At 38.2% G+C, this 18,524-nt stretch overlaps 1 protein-coding gene and 1 long non-coding RNA gene across 2 annotated transcripts in view; one reads left to right on the forward strand and one right to left on the reverse strand.

Moving 5' to 3' along the window:
• Nucleotides 1-18,524, forward strand: part of LOC148185981 (uncharacterized) — a 209,893-nt gene that overhangs the window by 109,830 nt on the left and 81,539 nt on the right. The gene's annotated exons all lie outside the window — the stretch shown is intronic.
• LOC121960882 (uncharacterized) overlaps nt 4,549-18,524 on the reverse strand; it is an 80,796-nt gene continuing 66,820 nt past the window's right edge. The window contains exons 27-31 of the mRNA XM_042510768.2: nt 17,188-17,343; nt 16,874-16,928; nt 13,703-13,897; nt 9,209-9,286; nt 4,549-8,775 (exon numbers count right to left, since the gene is read on the reverse strand). Of these exons, the coding sequence (XP_042366702.2) occupies nt 8,588-8,775; nt 9,209-9,286; nt 13,703-13,897; nt 16,874-16,928; nt 17,188-17,343 (672 nt within the window). The 3' untranslated portion in view covers nt 4,549-8,587. The remainder of the gene's footprint in view (nt 8,776-9,208; nt 9,287-13,702; nt 13,898-16,873; nt 16,929-17,187; nt 17,344-18,524) is intronic.

Below are 18,524 nucleotides of genomic sequence, written 5' to 3' on the forward strand. Positions count from 1 at the left end.
CCTACAAGGAGTCTTGTACTCCATATATTTCATTGTCACCATACCATACCATACCATGTCATAGTCAGGTGCAGTCCACCTAACCAGCAGCGTATCATAACACTGTAACAGGTTCTGTCTGGTTACATTACAAACTGTTGCTGTCTGGCAGTGTATCATACCACCGCTATTGCTTTTGGTGTCGGTATGTTTTGCCAAAATCACTGACAAAGCAGCAGTATTTGACGACTTCGGAATAAGAATGGGCTGGATAGTTTTGTTTTTAAAAAAGACTCAGTTATTTGCTTAAGCAGCTGGTGACTGTAGTTTCTAGCAAAGGTTATTCGAACAGGAGGAATTAGTGCATTTGGAACTATTTCCAGTGGCGGATTAATACAGCAATACCATGTATTTGGCATTTGGTCCAAATAAAGCAGAGTGTGTGTGTTAATGGCAATGAAGGAAAATGTTACTCATTCCAACAGTCTGTCTTACTGATGTGTTTGAGTAGTTGAGTAATAGAGTAGGACAACAGTGGAGCTTTGTGACACACAGGAAGAAGTCACATCAGGCTTTGTGGATACTCGATAGTTGGTAACATGTATTGAATTTTTGAACTGACACATGATACATTTAGAGTTTATGGAGCCTAGACCAAAACTATGAGATCTAAATGCCTTCCACAATTAACCGTGTGTGCTTTTACCTATTTTAAGGAATCAGGCTCCCTTGCTTTGGAGTGTTTTGGCATGTTAAGACTGTGCTTGATTGGCATATATCTGAGAAGTAAACTTGACCTCATGTAATTCTTGCAAATTTTTACCCAAGTTAAACCTAAGTAGGGTGAGCTAGAAAAAGTTGAGACACCTGTTTGAGCACACAGGGCCTTATGGTATCCACATTTGTGTGAGATTAGGGGATGTCGTGACCTAATAAGTAGAGGACTCTGATGGATGGAAAACATCAGCTCCTTTAATGAAAAATAGATAAATGTGTTGAGTGGAGGATCTCTGGCTCTCTCGTTGTGCTCTTGTTTAACTTCCCAGACCTGCCTTTCTCTACCAGTTCACCAGAAGCCCTCATGCCTTCACCTGACTCTAATTTACCTGTTCACCTGTTTCCACTTTCAGATGAGCCTATTGTGGTTTTTAGTTCCGTGTATTATTTAAGCTCTGGGAACACTGGATCCTACATTTCCTTTACATTTCCTACATTTATATCCTTTTTATACAACAGTGAAGAGCATGGGCGACATTGCCCTGTCCTTATCTTTAGTACAGTGTGGTATCTTTTGGTGGTAATGTTTCCAAATACGTAAATTATGTGGAAATAATTTGTATGCAATCATTTTCTGGTCTCAGAATAAAATTCTAACAATTCTATAACATAATCCTCAACATGACTTGATAAGAATCTAGCCATTTTTGCCAAATTTTTTTCTTTTTTCTTTTCCTTTTTTTTTTTTTTTTTAAATTTTCCAAATCTACTTATTTGCTTGACATTTTTTGTCAAGTTGCTCTTTGTCTTTTTCCCATGTTTTTGAAACAAATCAAACCGATTTCAAACCATTTTCTTTGTTTCCAAAAAAACAAAGAAACCTTTTACCAATTTCTTGCAATTTGCTCATTGCATTTTCCATGTTTTTGAAGAGAATTAAACCTTTTTGCTCAGGTTTCAAAGGTTAAAATACTGGTGAAAAGTGTCTGAATCTGGCACAAGAAAGGTGATGTCGATCCAGATTTAGAGGGTGAACACTCGCATCTTGTAAGATCTGATTGCGATTTAACAAAAATGTTATCAGACCCATGCATGAGTTTGTTCGCAGTTTGAGTTATGACACAGTAGCTTATTAAAATGCTTTCCAGGTGATCTGTAATTTATGTTCAAGCTCCATTTGATGTGAATTCTCACGTAAATCAGCATCACATCAGTTTGCTGCTGGATATAAACCAGCTGATGTTCAGAATTAGTGTACAAACTACATTCATTCATTAACCGCTTATTCTGTTCGGTATTGTGGGGTTAAATATAAACTTATATAAACTTATTATTACTATGCAAACTCAACACAGAAGCTGCCACCCCCTCCTCAGATTCAAACCCAGAACCCTTTTTCTGTGAGGCAACAGTGCTAACCGCTACCCCACCATGCCACGAACCACATAAAAACATCAAAAACATTAACATTTGAGCACAGAGGAAAGAAATACAACAAGAAATACAATTCACTGTAAATGAAAAGTTTATATAAAACATCATGTTGCTGAGTCAACATCTGAAGCAATCCACTGTCAGATCATGTGAGAGCCAGGTGTTTCCCATCATCCCCTGGGCTTTGAAGTTGGTTGAGAGCAATTGCAGGGCCTGGCTTTAAAAACTAAGGGTGTGAGATTATTATTGTTACTTGTGCAAGACCACAAAGCTGTTGAAGTATGAAGTCAGACACAAATCTTGGCAGTGATCCCTTCTGCACAGGCCTGGCTCATTTCAAATTAGCCTATTGTGCACTTAATTTTGTATCCTACTACGTGCACAATAGGCTGTGCACGTAGTAGGATACAAAATTAAGTGCACACAGCAGGATGCATGGTGAAGTGCATGAAGTAGGATACATAATTAAGTGCATGCAGTGGAATGCAAAACGAAGTGAGTGGCAAAAACTCATTTAATTTAGGGCTGTCAGCATAAACGCGTTAATGATGATGCAATTAAGGTCCATAGTTAACATGTTAAGTCACATTAACTGCCAGACAACATTTCTTTCTTTAAGAGGCTGTACTGGGCTGAGTGCTAAAGCTAGAGTGATACTGTATCGTATAAAACAAGAAAACTTGAGGAATCTAGTGGTACACGTCATGTTGTGCTAACTTCTCAGTAAAGGGATGGAATAAAGCTCCAAAGTTAGGCTAAATTTAGCAATTTTGGTAAAAATAACCATTTCACAGGGGTCTCTTGACCTCTGACCTCCAGATCTCTGAATGACAATGGCTTCTGTGGGTACCCATGACTCTCCCCTTTTCACACATAAACACTTTATGCTAGACCCATGTAGATTATTGCCACCATTTGATTCCTAATTAAGACAATCTGGTAAGAATTGATGAAGCTTGTCAATATAGACTTCAGAACTGTTTTAAAATGCAAAGTAATGGGATTTAAAATCTGATTTTAAAAAAATGAGATTAATCTCAGTGAACAACAGAAATTCTGCAATTAATTTTGATTAAAGTAATGTATCGTAAGACAACCCTAGTTTTAAGTTGTGAAAGCAGATCTAGTTAGCACCAATTTTACCTTTATGGTGTAAACGTGCTAACAAGATCAAGACAACATAGTAAAGTCACTGTGTCAGTCAAACTATATATTCCTGATCAATAGTTGAACTAAGGGTAGGTTTGTAGAGAGCTGCCTTTAAATAAAACTGTATTCATATGTAATTTGTTTTATCAAAAACCTTCACTGACAGAAATATCATTCATGAAAGCTTTCTTTAAGAAGTCAGTGAAAAGTCAGAGTGACATAATAAATGCTGTTAAAATGCAATGCTTACAATGGTATTTTAATACATATTTTGAACAATTTGTATTTACACTGCAGTATACGTTTGGTTGTAAAATAATTTTATATTAAAACAAACCTTTATTATAAGTAATGTTTTCTTTGAAAAAGGCTATAAATATCAAAAAATACAGAGGAAAGACAAGATAATGCAAACACCTGTTTCCATGAAGTGTTCTGACTTAACTTGGAAATCACCCCTCGCACTGCATAGGCTGCTTCTGCAGTAAAGATGGTCACTGATAAACTGACACTTTTTTTGGTGGTTGTCAGCACTTGAAAAAAGACTATAGCACGCTTTTTAAAGATATCCTTGTTAAGATCAACCACAGAGACATGCTTAACACTGTCACAGTATTAAATGTGAGACTGTACTCAGCAGAAAAACTGTAACTTACTCAGTAGCAGAAGTAAGCTGCGTCACGTAGATGTAGTGCTGCAAATAGCCTAAACTAGGAGAGGGTGGTTGGGTGTACAAAGCATGTGACTTTGATGGTGGAGATGTCACTCTGTCTGCCAACAGTCACAATTTATCCAATTTTACCGCAGTATTTCTGTGTCAGTGAGTCCCATTTGTTATCAGGTTTAGGCAAGTAAAACACTTGGTTAAAGGGATACTTTTAACTTACTAGCAATTTGGTATTGTGTTTCTATATAGTTTTGGAACTCACAACAAACAGATAAAAAATATAAAGGTCAAAAGTGAAGCAGCAGAAGACAAAATATTCTGGCTATTCGTCCTTTAGTTTGGACCAATTTAGTATGATGTATGGTATGGTACGGTACAGTTTGGTTTGGTTTGGTATGGAATCATTGTATGGTAGGGTATGGTAGGGTATGTTATGGTAAGGTACGTTTTCGTTTCGTATGGTATGGTATGGTATGGTATGGTATGGTAAGGTATGGTGAGGTATGGTATGGTATGGTATGGTATGGTATGGTATGGTATGGTGAGATATGGTATGGTGTGGTATGGTATGGTGTGGTATGGAATGATATGGTTCAAATAAGTTGTACATGAACATTGGTTTAGGGGACAATGATAACTCCTGACATTTTTATTCAGTCCAGTTATATTAGTATTTCATTTTTCAACAGGTATTGTCAAACCCTAACTCATATCGTCATGGAATTCAAGTTCTTCTGAGGAAGAACCCACGCCATATTCCATGAAGTTTCCTTAAGTACTATTCACGGGCCAAAATATCAACTTTATACACAATTTACAATCATTATACATATTGTAATGACATTTTTAAAACTTATTTATGGTCCCCAGAAGATGAACTAAAACTTAAACTTAAAATGACATAATTGTTGCCATCAAACAAACTGAAAAGCTGGAAGTTAAACAATTTGGCACATACAACAAAGTTTTTTATATCTTCAAACGGTAAAGTCATATACATATTAAATTTTCGAAAAATAATGATTTGCAAAAATAACAATAATAATACACAGTAGGAAAGTCACGCTAAAATTGTCACTCTTCTGGCAGGACTGCTGGCTTGATGCACACTACTTTATAGGACTTGAATGAAAACACGGTTTGCCATTCTTGCTGCAGTGATAACTTGAAAACTGCCAAGTTTAATTTGACAACTTTACAGTGCAACAAACAACAGTCTGGTATCTGGCATTTTAAAGTCTGAACTCTTTGAAGAGGTGCTGCCCAGTTTGCTACTCTACAAGACATTTGGAGTTGTTTGAGGTCTGTGACATGTTTGTCTTATCAGTTGTAACCAAACATGGATTGTTAAGTCTTTCTTCTTAGGAAACTGGGACAAGACCATAAAACAACCCATACTTTCTGTAAATGGGAATGGAAAAACAGACTTCTGAATTTGTGTAAATAATAAATAAGCATATCTTATTTTGCTCCATGCTAACACATTGTTTCACTCTTTTATTCCTGCCTGTGGCAACTTATTGTTGCAGAATCTGGATCTGAAATAGCTGCTTTATTCAGCTCCATAGACCTGTTTTCACTGTGGTGACATTTCTACTCATAGCTGATGAAGCTGAATACACAGCTCTTCTGAAATTCTTTGGCTGAGTAAATGGGCTTTAAATGGACTGTAGCATTGAGACCATAGTTTTAATTGTCCCACAAGCTGAAAATAACATGCGAGAGTTGTCATTTAAAAGCATTGAAAGTTTGTAAAATGTATCTGTCCAGTCACATTGTGGGCCTACTGTATAACTTCACAAAAATAAACATAGTCAAACAGTGAGCCCAACAAAAAAGCACTCTGAAAACCAAGGATAGAAAGCAGCTGCTAATTGTGTAGCCATGAATAAACAAACCCAGAATTCAGACACAAAATGAATTCAGACTCATAAACAAAAGAGCAGCAGAGTGGTGAGTGTTGCATGACTTTGTTGTAGTGTTGGAATTAAAGCTATGAAAACTGTAATATACTGAAATTACGAAGGCACTTAGAGTAAACATGAGCAAAGTCTTTAGTTTGAGCAAATTATAATGGATGCATCTTGATAAAAAGGGAGGATTTTTACTGAAATATTTTTACGAAACAGGGAGGAACTAGAAACAAAGGCCCCGTCAATAACATAAACCTGCATAAATCTGCAGCTGAGGTAAATAAAGGCCGCTATTTGAGAAGTCACTGTAATCCACGAACAAAAAAGCAATGCAAAATATATAATATTGGCAAACATGAAAACAAATATGATCTGTAAAAATAGACAGTGACAGGGTTCTTACAACCCCGTGTGTCGCAGTGATGGATTAGCACAGCCCCTGGTGCCTGGAACACAATAGATGATAGAATATGTTTTTCCACCAGAGGGGATTACATGTAGGATGCACGAGAAGCAGGCTGACAGTGAAATAATGCACTGCAAACTAACTGTGTTGTTTCGAGTGATTTCAACTTATGAACTTTTCTTCAGACTCTTATCTTTGAGTGTTAGCTAACCTTTCACAAAATAATCATGTGAAAATGGAATGTCCCGTTCTCCCACCATGACGCATACCTGTCAAGAGTGTACTGTACTTTTCACATCATTTGTAGACACAATCATTTCTCTCAGCCAGATCTACGCTGAAGGCAGGAATAATCTCACTGGTTGATATAAACCCTCTGGGAACTGCGACTTTAAAAGCACATCATGAGTGCTAATTCTTATTCACATCTGTTGAATCTATGCACTTTTTAAAATATGTACTTATAGTCGGGAATAAATTCATTATTATTATTAATTAAAGAGGACGTGAGTCTTTCATGGTTGTCAGGAGGAGACTCATCTGTTTTGCCACATTGGCCCAAATAGGAAAGCCCAAGGTCTTTTTGGCTGTGGTGCATCTACCTATAGGCTCCCCCCTAAAAACTAGAATTACCTCCCTGCGGATGTATGCCGCTGTGCACCAATCAGGTTGCAATTGCAGTATACATCCATGAATGTGAAAACATGGATGCTTCACACACATCTTCCCACCAGCAGCACAGAAGATCTAAACAATCAGCACAATTTCAAGGTCTAGTTTCACCAATTCAGTATTTGACCAAATGTGTCCCCTTGTGTTCCCGAGTTATGATGCTGAATAATGGCCAGAAAAGGGTTTATGTATAATACTATAATATCACAGTAAAGTTGACCTTTAAACCTTTTGATTTAAAATGTCGTCACGTAAATGCTAAATGGACTGTACTTGTATAGCGCTTCTCCAGTCTTATTGACCACTCAAAGTACTTTAATACTACATTAACGTCATCATTATATTCAACCACAAAAATCGAATCAGCTCATTCTTGAGTCCAAGTGGATGTCTGTGCCAAATTTAAGGAAACTCCCTCAAGCGATTGTTGAGATATTGCGTTCACCAGAATGGGATGGACACATGGTTACAGTGACCTTGACCTTTGACCACTATAAACTATTAGTTTGTCATTGAGTCCAAGTGGATGTTTGTGCCAAATTTGAAAAAAAATTATTTTTTTTTCTTGTTCACAATAAAGAGACAGAGGACGTCACAGTGACCTTGACCTTTGACTTAAGACCACCAAAACTGGCATAATGTTTCTAACCACAGCTATCACTTGTATAAAAATCTTTACTGTGAAAATAATCCAAAGATCTAATGTTAACGATTGCTCTGTCATAGGGGCACCACTTAAGTTTATCTAGTTCATAAGTAAGTGATTATTACAGCCAGAATGTGCTAGAACATTGATGGGTGTGGTGGAGTGGATGTGGGCAGCATGACAGTAAGAGAAAATTAAAAGACATGGCCATCCAGAAAAAGAGAAACAAGACAAAATTGTTTCAAATTACATTGTTCGTTATTTATTATTGTTTGTTAGCTAAGTTGTTTATTTGTGATGGTTTCTCATTAGCTTTTATTCTTGTTTGTAATAAATACAATAAAAAAAAAATACAATTTTGAAATGTTTGGGGGGGTTGGGGGGCACCAGGGGAAGCTTGCCCACGGTGTCAAATGTGTTAGGTCTGTCACTGCTTATTAGGCATACAAAAATGAAGTACTCTTTTAATTTTATTCATAAAAAGTGTTAAAGAGTGTTGAAATTTGATGGGACTGGTGGTGATGTTAGCCTACAAGCGTCATGTCTCATTTGCAAAGATTTCAGTAACATTGACTTAAACATAAAGAGTAACTCAGGTAAAACAGGAGGTAGCTATATTTAATGTAAGTCCGAATCCTAGCTGTGTCTCTACACACACAAAAAAAAAAACAGAAGTCAGTTACAACCACTGTGGTGCTCATCTGGTCTCCTCATGATCGGACTTCACCGTGTAAACCTGCTGTACAAAGGTTCCGAGTTTTGAAGTTTTTTGGTCACCACCCTGCTGACCATCTTTGATCATGAATCATGTAATCATGAACCAACCTAATTTTCAGTTTTACTCAACATATGAGGTTATTGCTTCCTCCAGTGCAGCTGTTCTCCACACACACTGTCATAGAGGAGTCACCATTCACACACATCTCTGTTAGTCAGTGTTACAGTAAATCGCTTCCTCCAAACACGTGGGTGTGTTCAATGGCAGCCTCCTCCACTCTGTGTGGTCAGACGTTGGGTCCTTTGCTGTAATGTTCCCTGAGGTTGTAGGTCTGATAACACATGGAAACGTCACAAACTCCTGGAAGTCCAGAGTTGCCCCGTTTCCCTGGATCTCCTGGTGGTCCCGGTTTCCCAGGAATTCCCTGGTTTCCTGGATGGCCGATTCCATCAAAGCCACGGGGACCTTGAATCCCTGCAGTGAAATAAGATAAAACACAGCTGTTACTGTTATTTCTGCCTCATGTAAGGCTAGAAAATTCTGTTGAATTTGATGATAGTTCTTCTGTAGACTAAAAATAGCACAAGCTGGATCATAAATTACATCTAGTCATGAATTAATAAGCTGCTACCGCTTTCACAGAGAAATACAGCCCTCACTGTCTGTAACTTGGCTTCACCCCACCGACCCAGCTCACAGTAAAAGTATTCACTGAAAATGAAGTACAAACAGGGTCCACCCACATATTTATTAAAAATGTAACATGGCAAACAACCTTGATGCATTTTTGTTAAAAATGCACGGACCTGAAAGGCCAGATGTCAGAACATTGCAGTTAAGTTGCTGAAATAGCCTAATGGGTGAAGACATTTCCAAAAACAGGCTGATAGATGGGCTTTTTACATACCTGGCTGTCCAGGTGGTCCTGGAGGTCCACTGTAACCTTCTCCTTTGCTGCCTTTGAGCCCTCTTTGTCCCATGTCACCTGGGGATATAGTATGTGTGCTTTAGAAAATAGCATTAGAGCGTCTATAAATGAGCTGTCAGAGTGAGAGCTGCAGGAGGCAATGCTCCTTCTAAAGCAGCTAGTCCAGTGCTGCAGTGAGAGAGATGGATAAATGGACATTTATTTATTCTCTAGCGTCCCTGTAGAAACTCCAAAATGGTTGATCCTCCACTTCCCACACTGAAACTTAATTGTGTCTTTCATTAGAGCCTCCAAAGGTTTTACAATTCCACCTCTTTCAAACTCCCATGCCTCCAATTTAAGGCACAGGCTTTCTTATTAAACTCTGGTCTCCAAGTCCAGATTACAGTCTTTTCTCTCAGCGTTTTCAGTCGAACCTAACACTGTAAGACTGCTGTTATCCAGAGGCAGAGTAGAGGATGAATCTATGCTATTACTTGAAGAAATCTGATGCACATAATTGCAATAGTTGTTTTTGGTAGTGTTGCACCGTATACCGATACTAGGAAAGTATTGCGGTACCGAGCTGTTCAATACGATACAATACCACCTTTTATTAATACCAATACTTTATAAATGACAGCGTTTTAACAAAAGCCCAGTTTTGCGCTTGCCACAGTGAGGCTGTGTTTAAGTGCGAGGTTGTGTGTGTGAGTGTGTGCTGTTCCAAGCTGTGCTGTTACTCCCACCGGGCGTTGTGGGCGTGCCTAACATTTGCTTGCTGTTAGTGAGGTGCAGAGCGAGAGTTGTAGCTGCCAAAGTTTCAGATGCTCGTCTTGCTGACCGTCCACAGCTTGTTGACAAAGCAGACGCAAGGAGCGAAACAGTACTTACACCTTACACCACGCTCACTGAATGTGATAGATAACATATTACATCACCCCATACATACAGTACATACAGAGCCGAGACCTCGGTTAATAAGGAGGCGATTTTGTAGTCTGTGTTGAGTGAAGGCTAATAATCCTGAGTTTGAGCTTTAGAGCCTGATCACAAAGTGACAGTCGGACACTCACTGTCATTTGTGTGTATTGTTTTTATAGGCTATCAAACTGAATTATTAAACTATTGAAAATAACATTAGCATAATTTGCATATTTCACCCACCCCACGAGACACACAAACACATACCAGCAAAATCTGCAACCACCCAAATTTACAGAAAATAACATTTTAAAATGCTGCAGGGCATTATTCCCCAACAAAAATAGCCCAGTCTTAACTGGTTATCTGTGTTTTACAGTCTGATATGATAAGTACCTAAAGTAAAATGAGTGTAGTGCAATCTACGTTTAGCAATTCAACAGCAAAATAAATAAAACAATGTTCAAGTCAATTAACAAAACAGTTACTCTTTGTTACAGTAACAAACCTCAAATCTAGCAGCCCAACAAAACATCTTACAGTAAAATTAGTGCAATTTGAATAACATTATAACTTTTCTCTAACAGAAATAATAATAACTAATACATTCTTTCTGCATCAAAATAGACCAGCCTTAACTGGGCCTTAAGGCATACAGCTGCCTGCTGATATGAGTGCTGTATTTTCATATTTATTAGCACATATTCCACTCATTTATGAAGTTATACAAGCTCCTGCACAGCTGACAACCCCATCCTGTAAATGTTTCAAAATAAAATGCATTGTGTCAGCAACTGATGGCATTCTGTCCACATAGACTAGTCAGAAAGCTTTTGTTTTGAAAGGGAACCCAGGAAGTTGAGGTAAAACAAACATCTTTGTATTTCCTCTTGTCTGTGACAGAGAGAGAGACACTTTAAACTGCAGTATAAAGTGTTACAAGGTCAACAAACACGAGCATCATGCATTAAAAAACGGCGAGCCACCGTTTCTCTAGATGTGCTGCAGCTGACACGCAGCTCAGACGCGCCTGACAAGCGCTCCTCGTGTGAGCAGTGTGCACGCTCTAACTTGATACACGAGCGCCGAAACAAAAAACAACACGATTGGCGCTGCTCACGCTCTCATGGCGCGCACTGTTCGAAACGGTGTGACAATGCACGTTACGTGAATCGACGTATATACAATTACGTTGATTACGTCAACCCACCGCTCCAGCCCTAAGTATGACAAAAAATGGTTTCAAGATTAGTAATGCTGCTTACACCAAATTCCTACCCTACCTATTTTATAAAATGTAAAAATAGTACCATCAGGTTTTTTTTTCTTTTTTGGGTGGCTGGAGTGAAAATTATTCATACTCAACATTTATTGTGTTTTGTTTTAGATTTTTAGAATTATGAGGACTGTTGCAATCAGATACAAAAGAAGATGCACCTTATAGGATTGTTTTTTGTCTTGGTAGCGATCATAATTTTGCCATAGAGCAATTACACCCAGATCATGTAGGTGCACGGCTATCAAAAAAGTGAGAAAAAAAAAAAACGTACACAAGGAAAAGATTAACGCCTGCACTCTTACTCCATGCCACACAAGTTTAAGCAAGACAACATTTTGATCCTGCTTGGATCTTTGGCAGGTCAAAATATTTGAGAAATTGGAGCCACACTTATACATAATGAGGCTGACAAGCTCGATGGTGGCGAGTCCAGTTAACCATCTGAACCACTCAGGTTGGTAAAACAATCAACAATCAAGAATTTAATAAAGAAAAAGAAAGAAAAAACAGTGATGCAGAGGCCATATTACAAAACAACAAACGTATCTTGAGAAAAACATATCAAGAATGTATATCATAATTAATGTCTATATCATATACTTTTTATTATAATTCATCATAGGTCTACCTCATCTACATGCCAAATTTTGTTTTATCAAGGTTAACCCTGTGAAACCAGAACAAATTTGCTTTAAAAAAAAAAAAAAAAACACAGGACAAGGGCAATGAGCAAAAAAAAAAAAAATGACCCCAAGATTAGCAAGAAATTAGTAAAAGAAAAAAAGTACAAGAAAAATACAAGAAAATTGTTTAAAAAAAAAAAAAAAAAAATATATATATATATATATATATATATATATATATAAGACCTGGACAAAGTGCTTAGTAATGTAATACTTATGTACTAATTTTGAATATGTAATTATTAAAATTAAATATGAGTATAACTTTTCCCTAGCTTTTTTTTTTCTTTTTTTCCCAAGACATTTACCTTTGCTTTCTCAAAATAAGTTTCTAAATCTACTGATTTCTTGAAATTTGTCGCTCATTGCCTTTTTCACCAATTTAATCTGAGTTCAAAGGTCTAAACACTTATGAATGGCATCTGAAAGCAGCACAAGAAAAGTGATGTTGCTCCACGTTTCAAAGGGTTCAGGGACAACAAAAGTAATCTCCAATAAATGCAACCAAAAGACACCTTTCTAAAAAAAAATAATAGTAATAATAAAGGAAAAAAAGGTTAAATTCCAATGAATGCAAAAAAAAAAAAGATTATTTTTTTTGTTAGTTGAAATTTGACCTTTTTTTCTCTTTTGCATACTGGTGATGAATTTTAAAAGAAAATATTTTGATATAAACATTCATTTTGATATAAAAATGTCGAATGAAATATGTTTGATGTTTGGTGACATGGGCTCTGCATCACTTTTTTCCTCCTCTATGTACTTATTTCTACATATTTTCTATGTTTCTTATTCAGTTGTTTATTGACGGTTGTTTTCCTACCCGGAGTGGTTCAGATGGTGAACCACATCTGCAACCAAAGAGCTCATCAGCCTGTTGGTGTGCATGAAATATGACTGTAGATGTGGTTTAATCTTTTTAAACTTTTTGACCTGGAAACAAAGTCATTAAACATGTGGCATAGAGTAAATGTGCAACCAGTTATGTTTTTCTCAAATACTGTACAGATTTATAGGCACTTTATTATGACAAATGGTATGAAAACTAGTGAATATAATTGGGATAAAAAGTTTGGGCTGAGCATGAATGTTGTCAGTGTCTGGTTCCGCCCTGCTGTTCTCCTGACCTAAGCAGTAGCAATGGTACCCAGCAGTGGAGTGGTACAGTTTGGCAGCTTTCACAGCTGATTAGTCGCTCCCTGTCTCGAAGTGGTGATAAATCAAAGCCAGCTCATTGAGATGGCTTTGCATTCAGTATTTGTTGTCTTTTGCTCTGCTGACTCTCACTGATGCTCGCTCGTTTAATGATCTTGTTTTATGGGGTACAGTGAACATCAACACATCCAATTTGTTCATCATTGACACTGTTTTGATTTTAATCGTTGATGAAAGCAACAATAAATTTTGTCCCAGCTCTTGTTCATGAAGTTGGGTTGTTATTTATTGTCTTGTTTTCATCAGGGTAAAGAGACGGATTGAAAGGTTTTTGTCATCGTTTCACGCAGTGGATACATCAGCACTGGATTAAAAGGGAGCATTAAATACTAATAACATAAAGCTGTCATAACATGTTGATCATTGCTGTTTTAATGATATGGGTCATATCACCTTTGAGGCCTGCAGGACCCTGCATCCCAGGAGGTCCAGGGTAACCGGGGGTGCCAGTTCTGCCAGGGTAGCCTGGAGTTCCCATGGAGCCTTTGGGTCCTGGTGCTCCTGGCTGACCCGGGGGTCCTTTCATGCTCTGGCAGGGTTCACATCTAGCTTGGGGGGCCAGGCTCTGCAGCAGTGCTGGAAGTTGATCTGCAGGACACAACCAGGATGTGCTGAGTCATCCATTAGTATATTAGATATTATAACATAATTCATATCAGAGTCTGACCACATAAGACTGTACACCTAACCACATAGAAAACCCATAAATATTTAGTGCATATAGATCCGAGAAATGTGTCATCTTAATCATTCTCAGATGTATTTCATCTTCTGTAAAATACTTGGGATTTCAAGAGGACTGCACCAAACATGACTATCAAGGATAGTCATGTTTGGTGCAGTGACATTGAAATCAGAAGCAAATCAGGAGCCTGTTTGCTGAGGAGATATCGGGTGTTTTCATACCTTCATATCCAGGGTTTCCGCGGGGTTTTAAAAAGTATTAAAAAGTGATAAATCAAAATTGCCAAATTTAAGGCCATTAAAAGTGTTAAATTTAGTTTTAGAGGTATAATTTTAAAAAAAAATAGGTATTATTTTTTTCAGACTATGATGTGTCCTATTTTTATTGAAATTCTTTCCATTAAAGTTTGCGTTAGAGTGGGCTTCAGCACATAATCAAAGATCCTCTACTTTGTATGTTTGATGCTGACGTCATATTCTGTGGTCGATTCGCTCCGCGCGCGCTCAGCTCACCAGCAAGGGTGGACTGGCTCACGCTTTTTACTTCAACGGCCAGACAACCTAGTTGTCGTGATGGGGAAATGCAAATTTGCGCACAGCTTGGATGCAAGACCCAACATTTAAGGAATGGCTGAGGCCTGTTCTTGGAAATAACCGGCAAGCTTATTGTTCAGTTTGTAAAAAAACAGTAAACGTCAACTGGATGGGAGCTAACGCACTTAGGTCACACATGCAATCGTCTAAACACGCAAATGCAATGCGCGGTCGGCGACAGCAGTCAATTCTGGATGTTTCAGCTTTGTGTGCTGCTGCACCACCACCACAACCATCACAAGCTAGTGCCACAGGTCAAGCCAGCATTACTGCTCCTCCTGCAACTTCGTCTGACCTCCGGGTGACTATGGGCACCACACCAACATTGCGCGCGGAGGCTCTGTGGTGTCTGAACACAGCTGTCAAACACCACTCCTTCCACTCAAATGAAGGAGTTGCGGATCTATTCAAAGCAATGTTTCCCGACTCCGACATTGGGAAGACGTTTACCTGTGGCAAAACCGGGTACGTGGTCAAGTTTGGAATAGCGCAGTTTTTCAAAAAACAGCTTGTCGACAGGATCAACTAAGCCGGGCCATACGTGTTGCTAATTAACACTTGACACTTAGTGTTGTGACAGTTTTTTAAAAAAATCTGAAGGTAGTGAAAAAGGTATTAAAAAGTATTAAATTTAACTTAAGGATTGCTGTATAAACCCTGATATCAAACAGTATATAACGGTATGAGTGTGGTGATAACCCCCCTTCCACAGCGAGCATGCTTCTTCCTTTCAGATTTTTAGACCAATAAATACACGATAAAAATGCACAAAATATCAAGAAAAGTAATACTCGCACGCCTTTTTATCTTATCAAACTGAGAAGTGCAACTGGACACTTTTTGACTTTCACAACTTTCTCTCGGTCACGGAAGACTGATGAGGCTTATCTGCCTTGTTAACTCAATATAAAACACACTTCGTTCAAAATTGGCAAAAACAAAATAAGAGATCATACTGAACATGTTTATATAACTTTATACAAAAACAAAAAATCAGGTCAACTGATCGATTACCTACACTGCAACCCAAACTGATGCTAAGGGATATAAATAACTCATGATGAGCTTTGGCTGTGCTGTGTTCACAGACCGGCAAAAATATCAGTATATGGAGAGATGCACTGAATGATAAAAAAAAAGGGACACGTGCACAAGATTTAAAAAATTAAAAAAAAGGAAACTAGGAAGTTTGCTGACAAGATCCACCATAGTGGAGCATTCAGCAGCTCAAGAAGCTGATATTTCCGTCAGGTGATCCATTTGATGGATGTGAATCCTCTATCCTCCCGTCCCCTGCATTATTGTATGGAGTAGCTGTGATGCATGGAAGAGACATGAGTGCAGGAAGTGAGGAGGCATGTTAGCCAAATGTAAATCACCCAGAGTTCTTCTTGATTTGCTTTCTCGATAAAGGTGATAAGTTCAGACTGCGGCATTCACTCACTTAACCCTCAGGGTCTGTTTGACACATTTTATGTGCTTTTCACTCCTCATTTTTTGATAATTTTGGCTGTGTTCATGCATATGGCATACATTTTGGGAAGATTATGTATTTTTGTTTAATCTCAGAATTTCTAGCTCAGTTCCTACAATAAGTCTAAAATACACTGCGGAAACAAAACTGTTAATTCATACTGTTAAGTGGAAAAAAAGAAAAATGCCTTTGAAACCCATTCAAACTGAAATTTTTGATCCCACAGCCATCGAAGCATAAAACATTGTATTATTTCTGGGTGTCATTCTGGAATTTGTCATTTTTTTTTGTCATTTTCCACGTGATTACATCATTTTTAACAATATTTGGCACATGGAGAAAATACATGCTGTTCTCACTAGGTGCACTGTCACAATCAGTGTTGCTGCAAATCATTGATGTATCAGGCTTTGATAACCTAAAAATAAAAATCTACTTGGTAGAACATAATATTAATGTATGACTTTTTTTAAAACTTGAATTTGAAAATTGAAAGCAGAGCAATATGAGTGTGTAATATTTAAGCTGGCCCTAAGGGTTAATGAATAATTATTTACATTTGCATTTTGGTTGGTAAGGTATCTAACTAAAATGATCCACTCTGCTGCTCTTTACAGAGTGAATAAACACTTTAATTATTCACCACGCAGCCAGTTTAACCCTGGTTTGTTCCGATCTGTGTAAACTGATCAAAGAAGTCACGTGAAACTCCAGATCTGAGATGAGTGTTAGCAGCATTTTGTGCAGAGAGGAAGTTTCAGAGCCGGGCTTTCACACTAAGCAGAGTGACATAAAAACAAACAGATACTTACTACGCAGAACATCAGTGCAGAGCTTTAGAAGATGTTCATCTGAGGGAGGCTTGCCCTGCAACACACAATTACACTTTGATTCAGCAGAATCCACCCTGGGACTGCAAACAGGCTCAACCTGTGATTGAGTGTTCCTGCAGATTTACAGGATCTCCTCAACACTCCGCTCTCTGTCTTCCCGTAGCCCACACGCACCGACAGCAACACTCCCATTACTCCCAAACATTACTCCTCCAATCCAGACAGGAAATCAGTGACTGTTACTTTCAGACCATTTTTTTTTTAAATCTGCTCAAAGGAGATGGTTCACTCACAGGTTTTCCTGGATATCCCGGTTGACCTGGTTGACCTGGCAACCCGTCCTGGCCAGGAAATCCCCTGGGACCAACAGCACCCATGTGGCCCACGTGGCCCATGTCACCTTTCTTTCCTTCAGGCCCCCTGTGGCCCACATCACCTTTCAGTCCTGTCTGAGGGAGCAGGAGGGAGGACAGGATACCTCAGTTTACAAACGAAAAAAGCTTAAAGTGAGGCTTATTTTGCAGTATTTGACTCAACTATGTTATCTCATACATAAAAATCAATTGATGGCAGGTGTGTCATGTTTTGCTAAATATGAGATGTCCAGTTCTTTTTAAAAAAATGAGGATTTTTTTTAACCCTTCAAAACCAAAACTACAACAACAAATGCTCCGAGCAAATGCTATCAGCTACTGTTTAAGTTGCAATCATGAGCATTTTCGGTGAACTAAATATGTATTTCTGCTAAGGAGCATATCAACAACTAACTTACCCAAGTTTGTATGGTTACAGGTTACATAAAAAAACCCCAGTAACTTCACACTAGTATTTCCCCACTGTTTGGAGCCTGTCCTGTATGCTAACATTAACTTACTAACTTTACTATGCGATGCATACGATGGCCTTGAAAGACCAGCACACTGCAAATAAAGAAACGTGTCAAGACGTGTTTGAAGTTGGCCATCAGTGGTATTGAAAAATGACCTAAAATGTAATTGTTTTATTTGATTTTTACATTGTGATGGTACAATTCATATATTATTTGTTGCACATTAAACTAGCTTTAGCCTTTTGCTTACTTTTACTATATCTGGATTCTACTATCACAATGACCGTCCGAAAACTTTAATATCTTAAGCCGCAAACCATGGCAACAACTAACATGAATGTATTAAGAGAACTGGATACTGTACAATGCAGGGTCCACATTAATTCCTATGAAAGTTGCTCAGTAGCACATGAAGCCACGGTTTCCTGCTGTATGAAATTACCTGGATCCTCTGTATTCTGGGGCCCATAGAACAAGCCCACTACAGACTTTCAGCTGAGTGCGGGGTCATGGCGCTCAAAATGATCCATTTATTTAAAGACATCACTTTTGCTATGTCAGTCAACGGTAAATAATCTTTTTGGGTGTGTAAGTGTTTGACCACTATAAAAATTGGCTTCAAATCCGACACACTTCCTAGGGGCCTGACTGCAAAAACAAGCATGTCCAAGCTGTTTGCATCACTTTTTGGTGTCCCTGCATGAAAACAGTTTGTCGTAAGCTTCATGCAGTACTTTTTCTTGTGTTTTCTCTATGTGTTTTCTTTATATGCAGTGTGTTAAGCTCTCAGGGCCATCATAA

The sequence above is a fragment of the Plectropomus leopardus genome, chromosome 21, assembly GCF_026936395.1.
Source record: "Plectropomus leopardus strain MGB_pleo_1.0 chromosome 21, ASM2693639v1, whole genome shotgun sequence".
NCBI classification, from domain to species: domain Eukaryota; kingdom Metazoa; phylum Chordata; class Actinopteri; order Perciformes; family Serranidae; genus Plectropomus; species Plectropomus leopardus.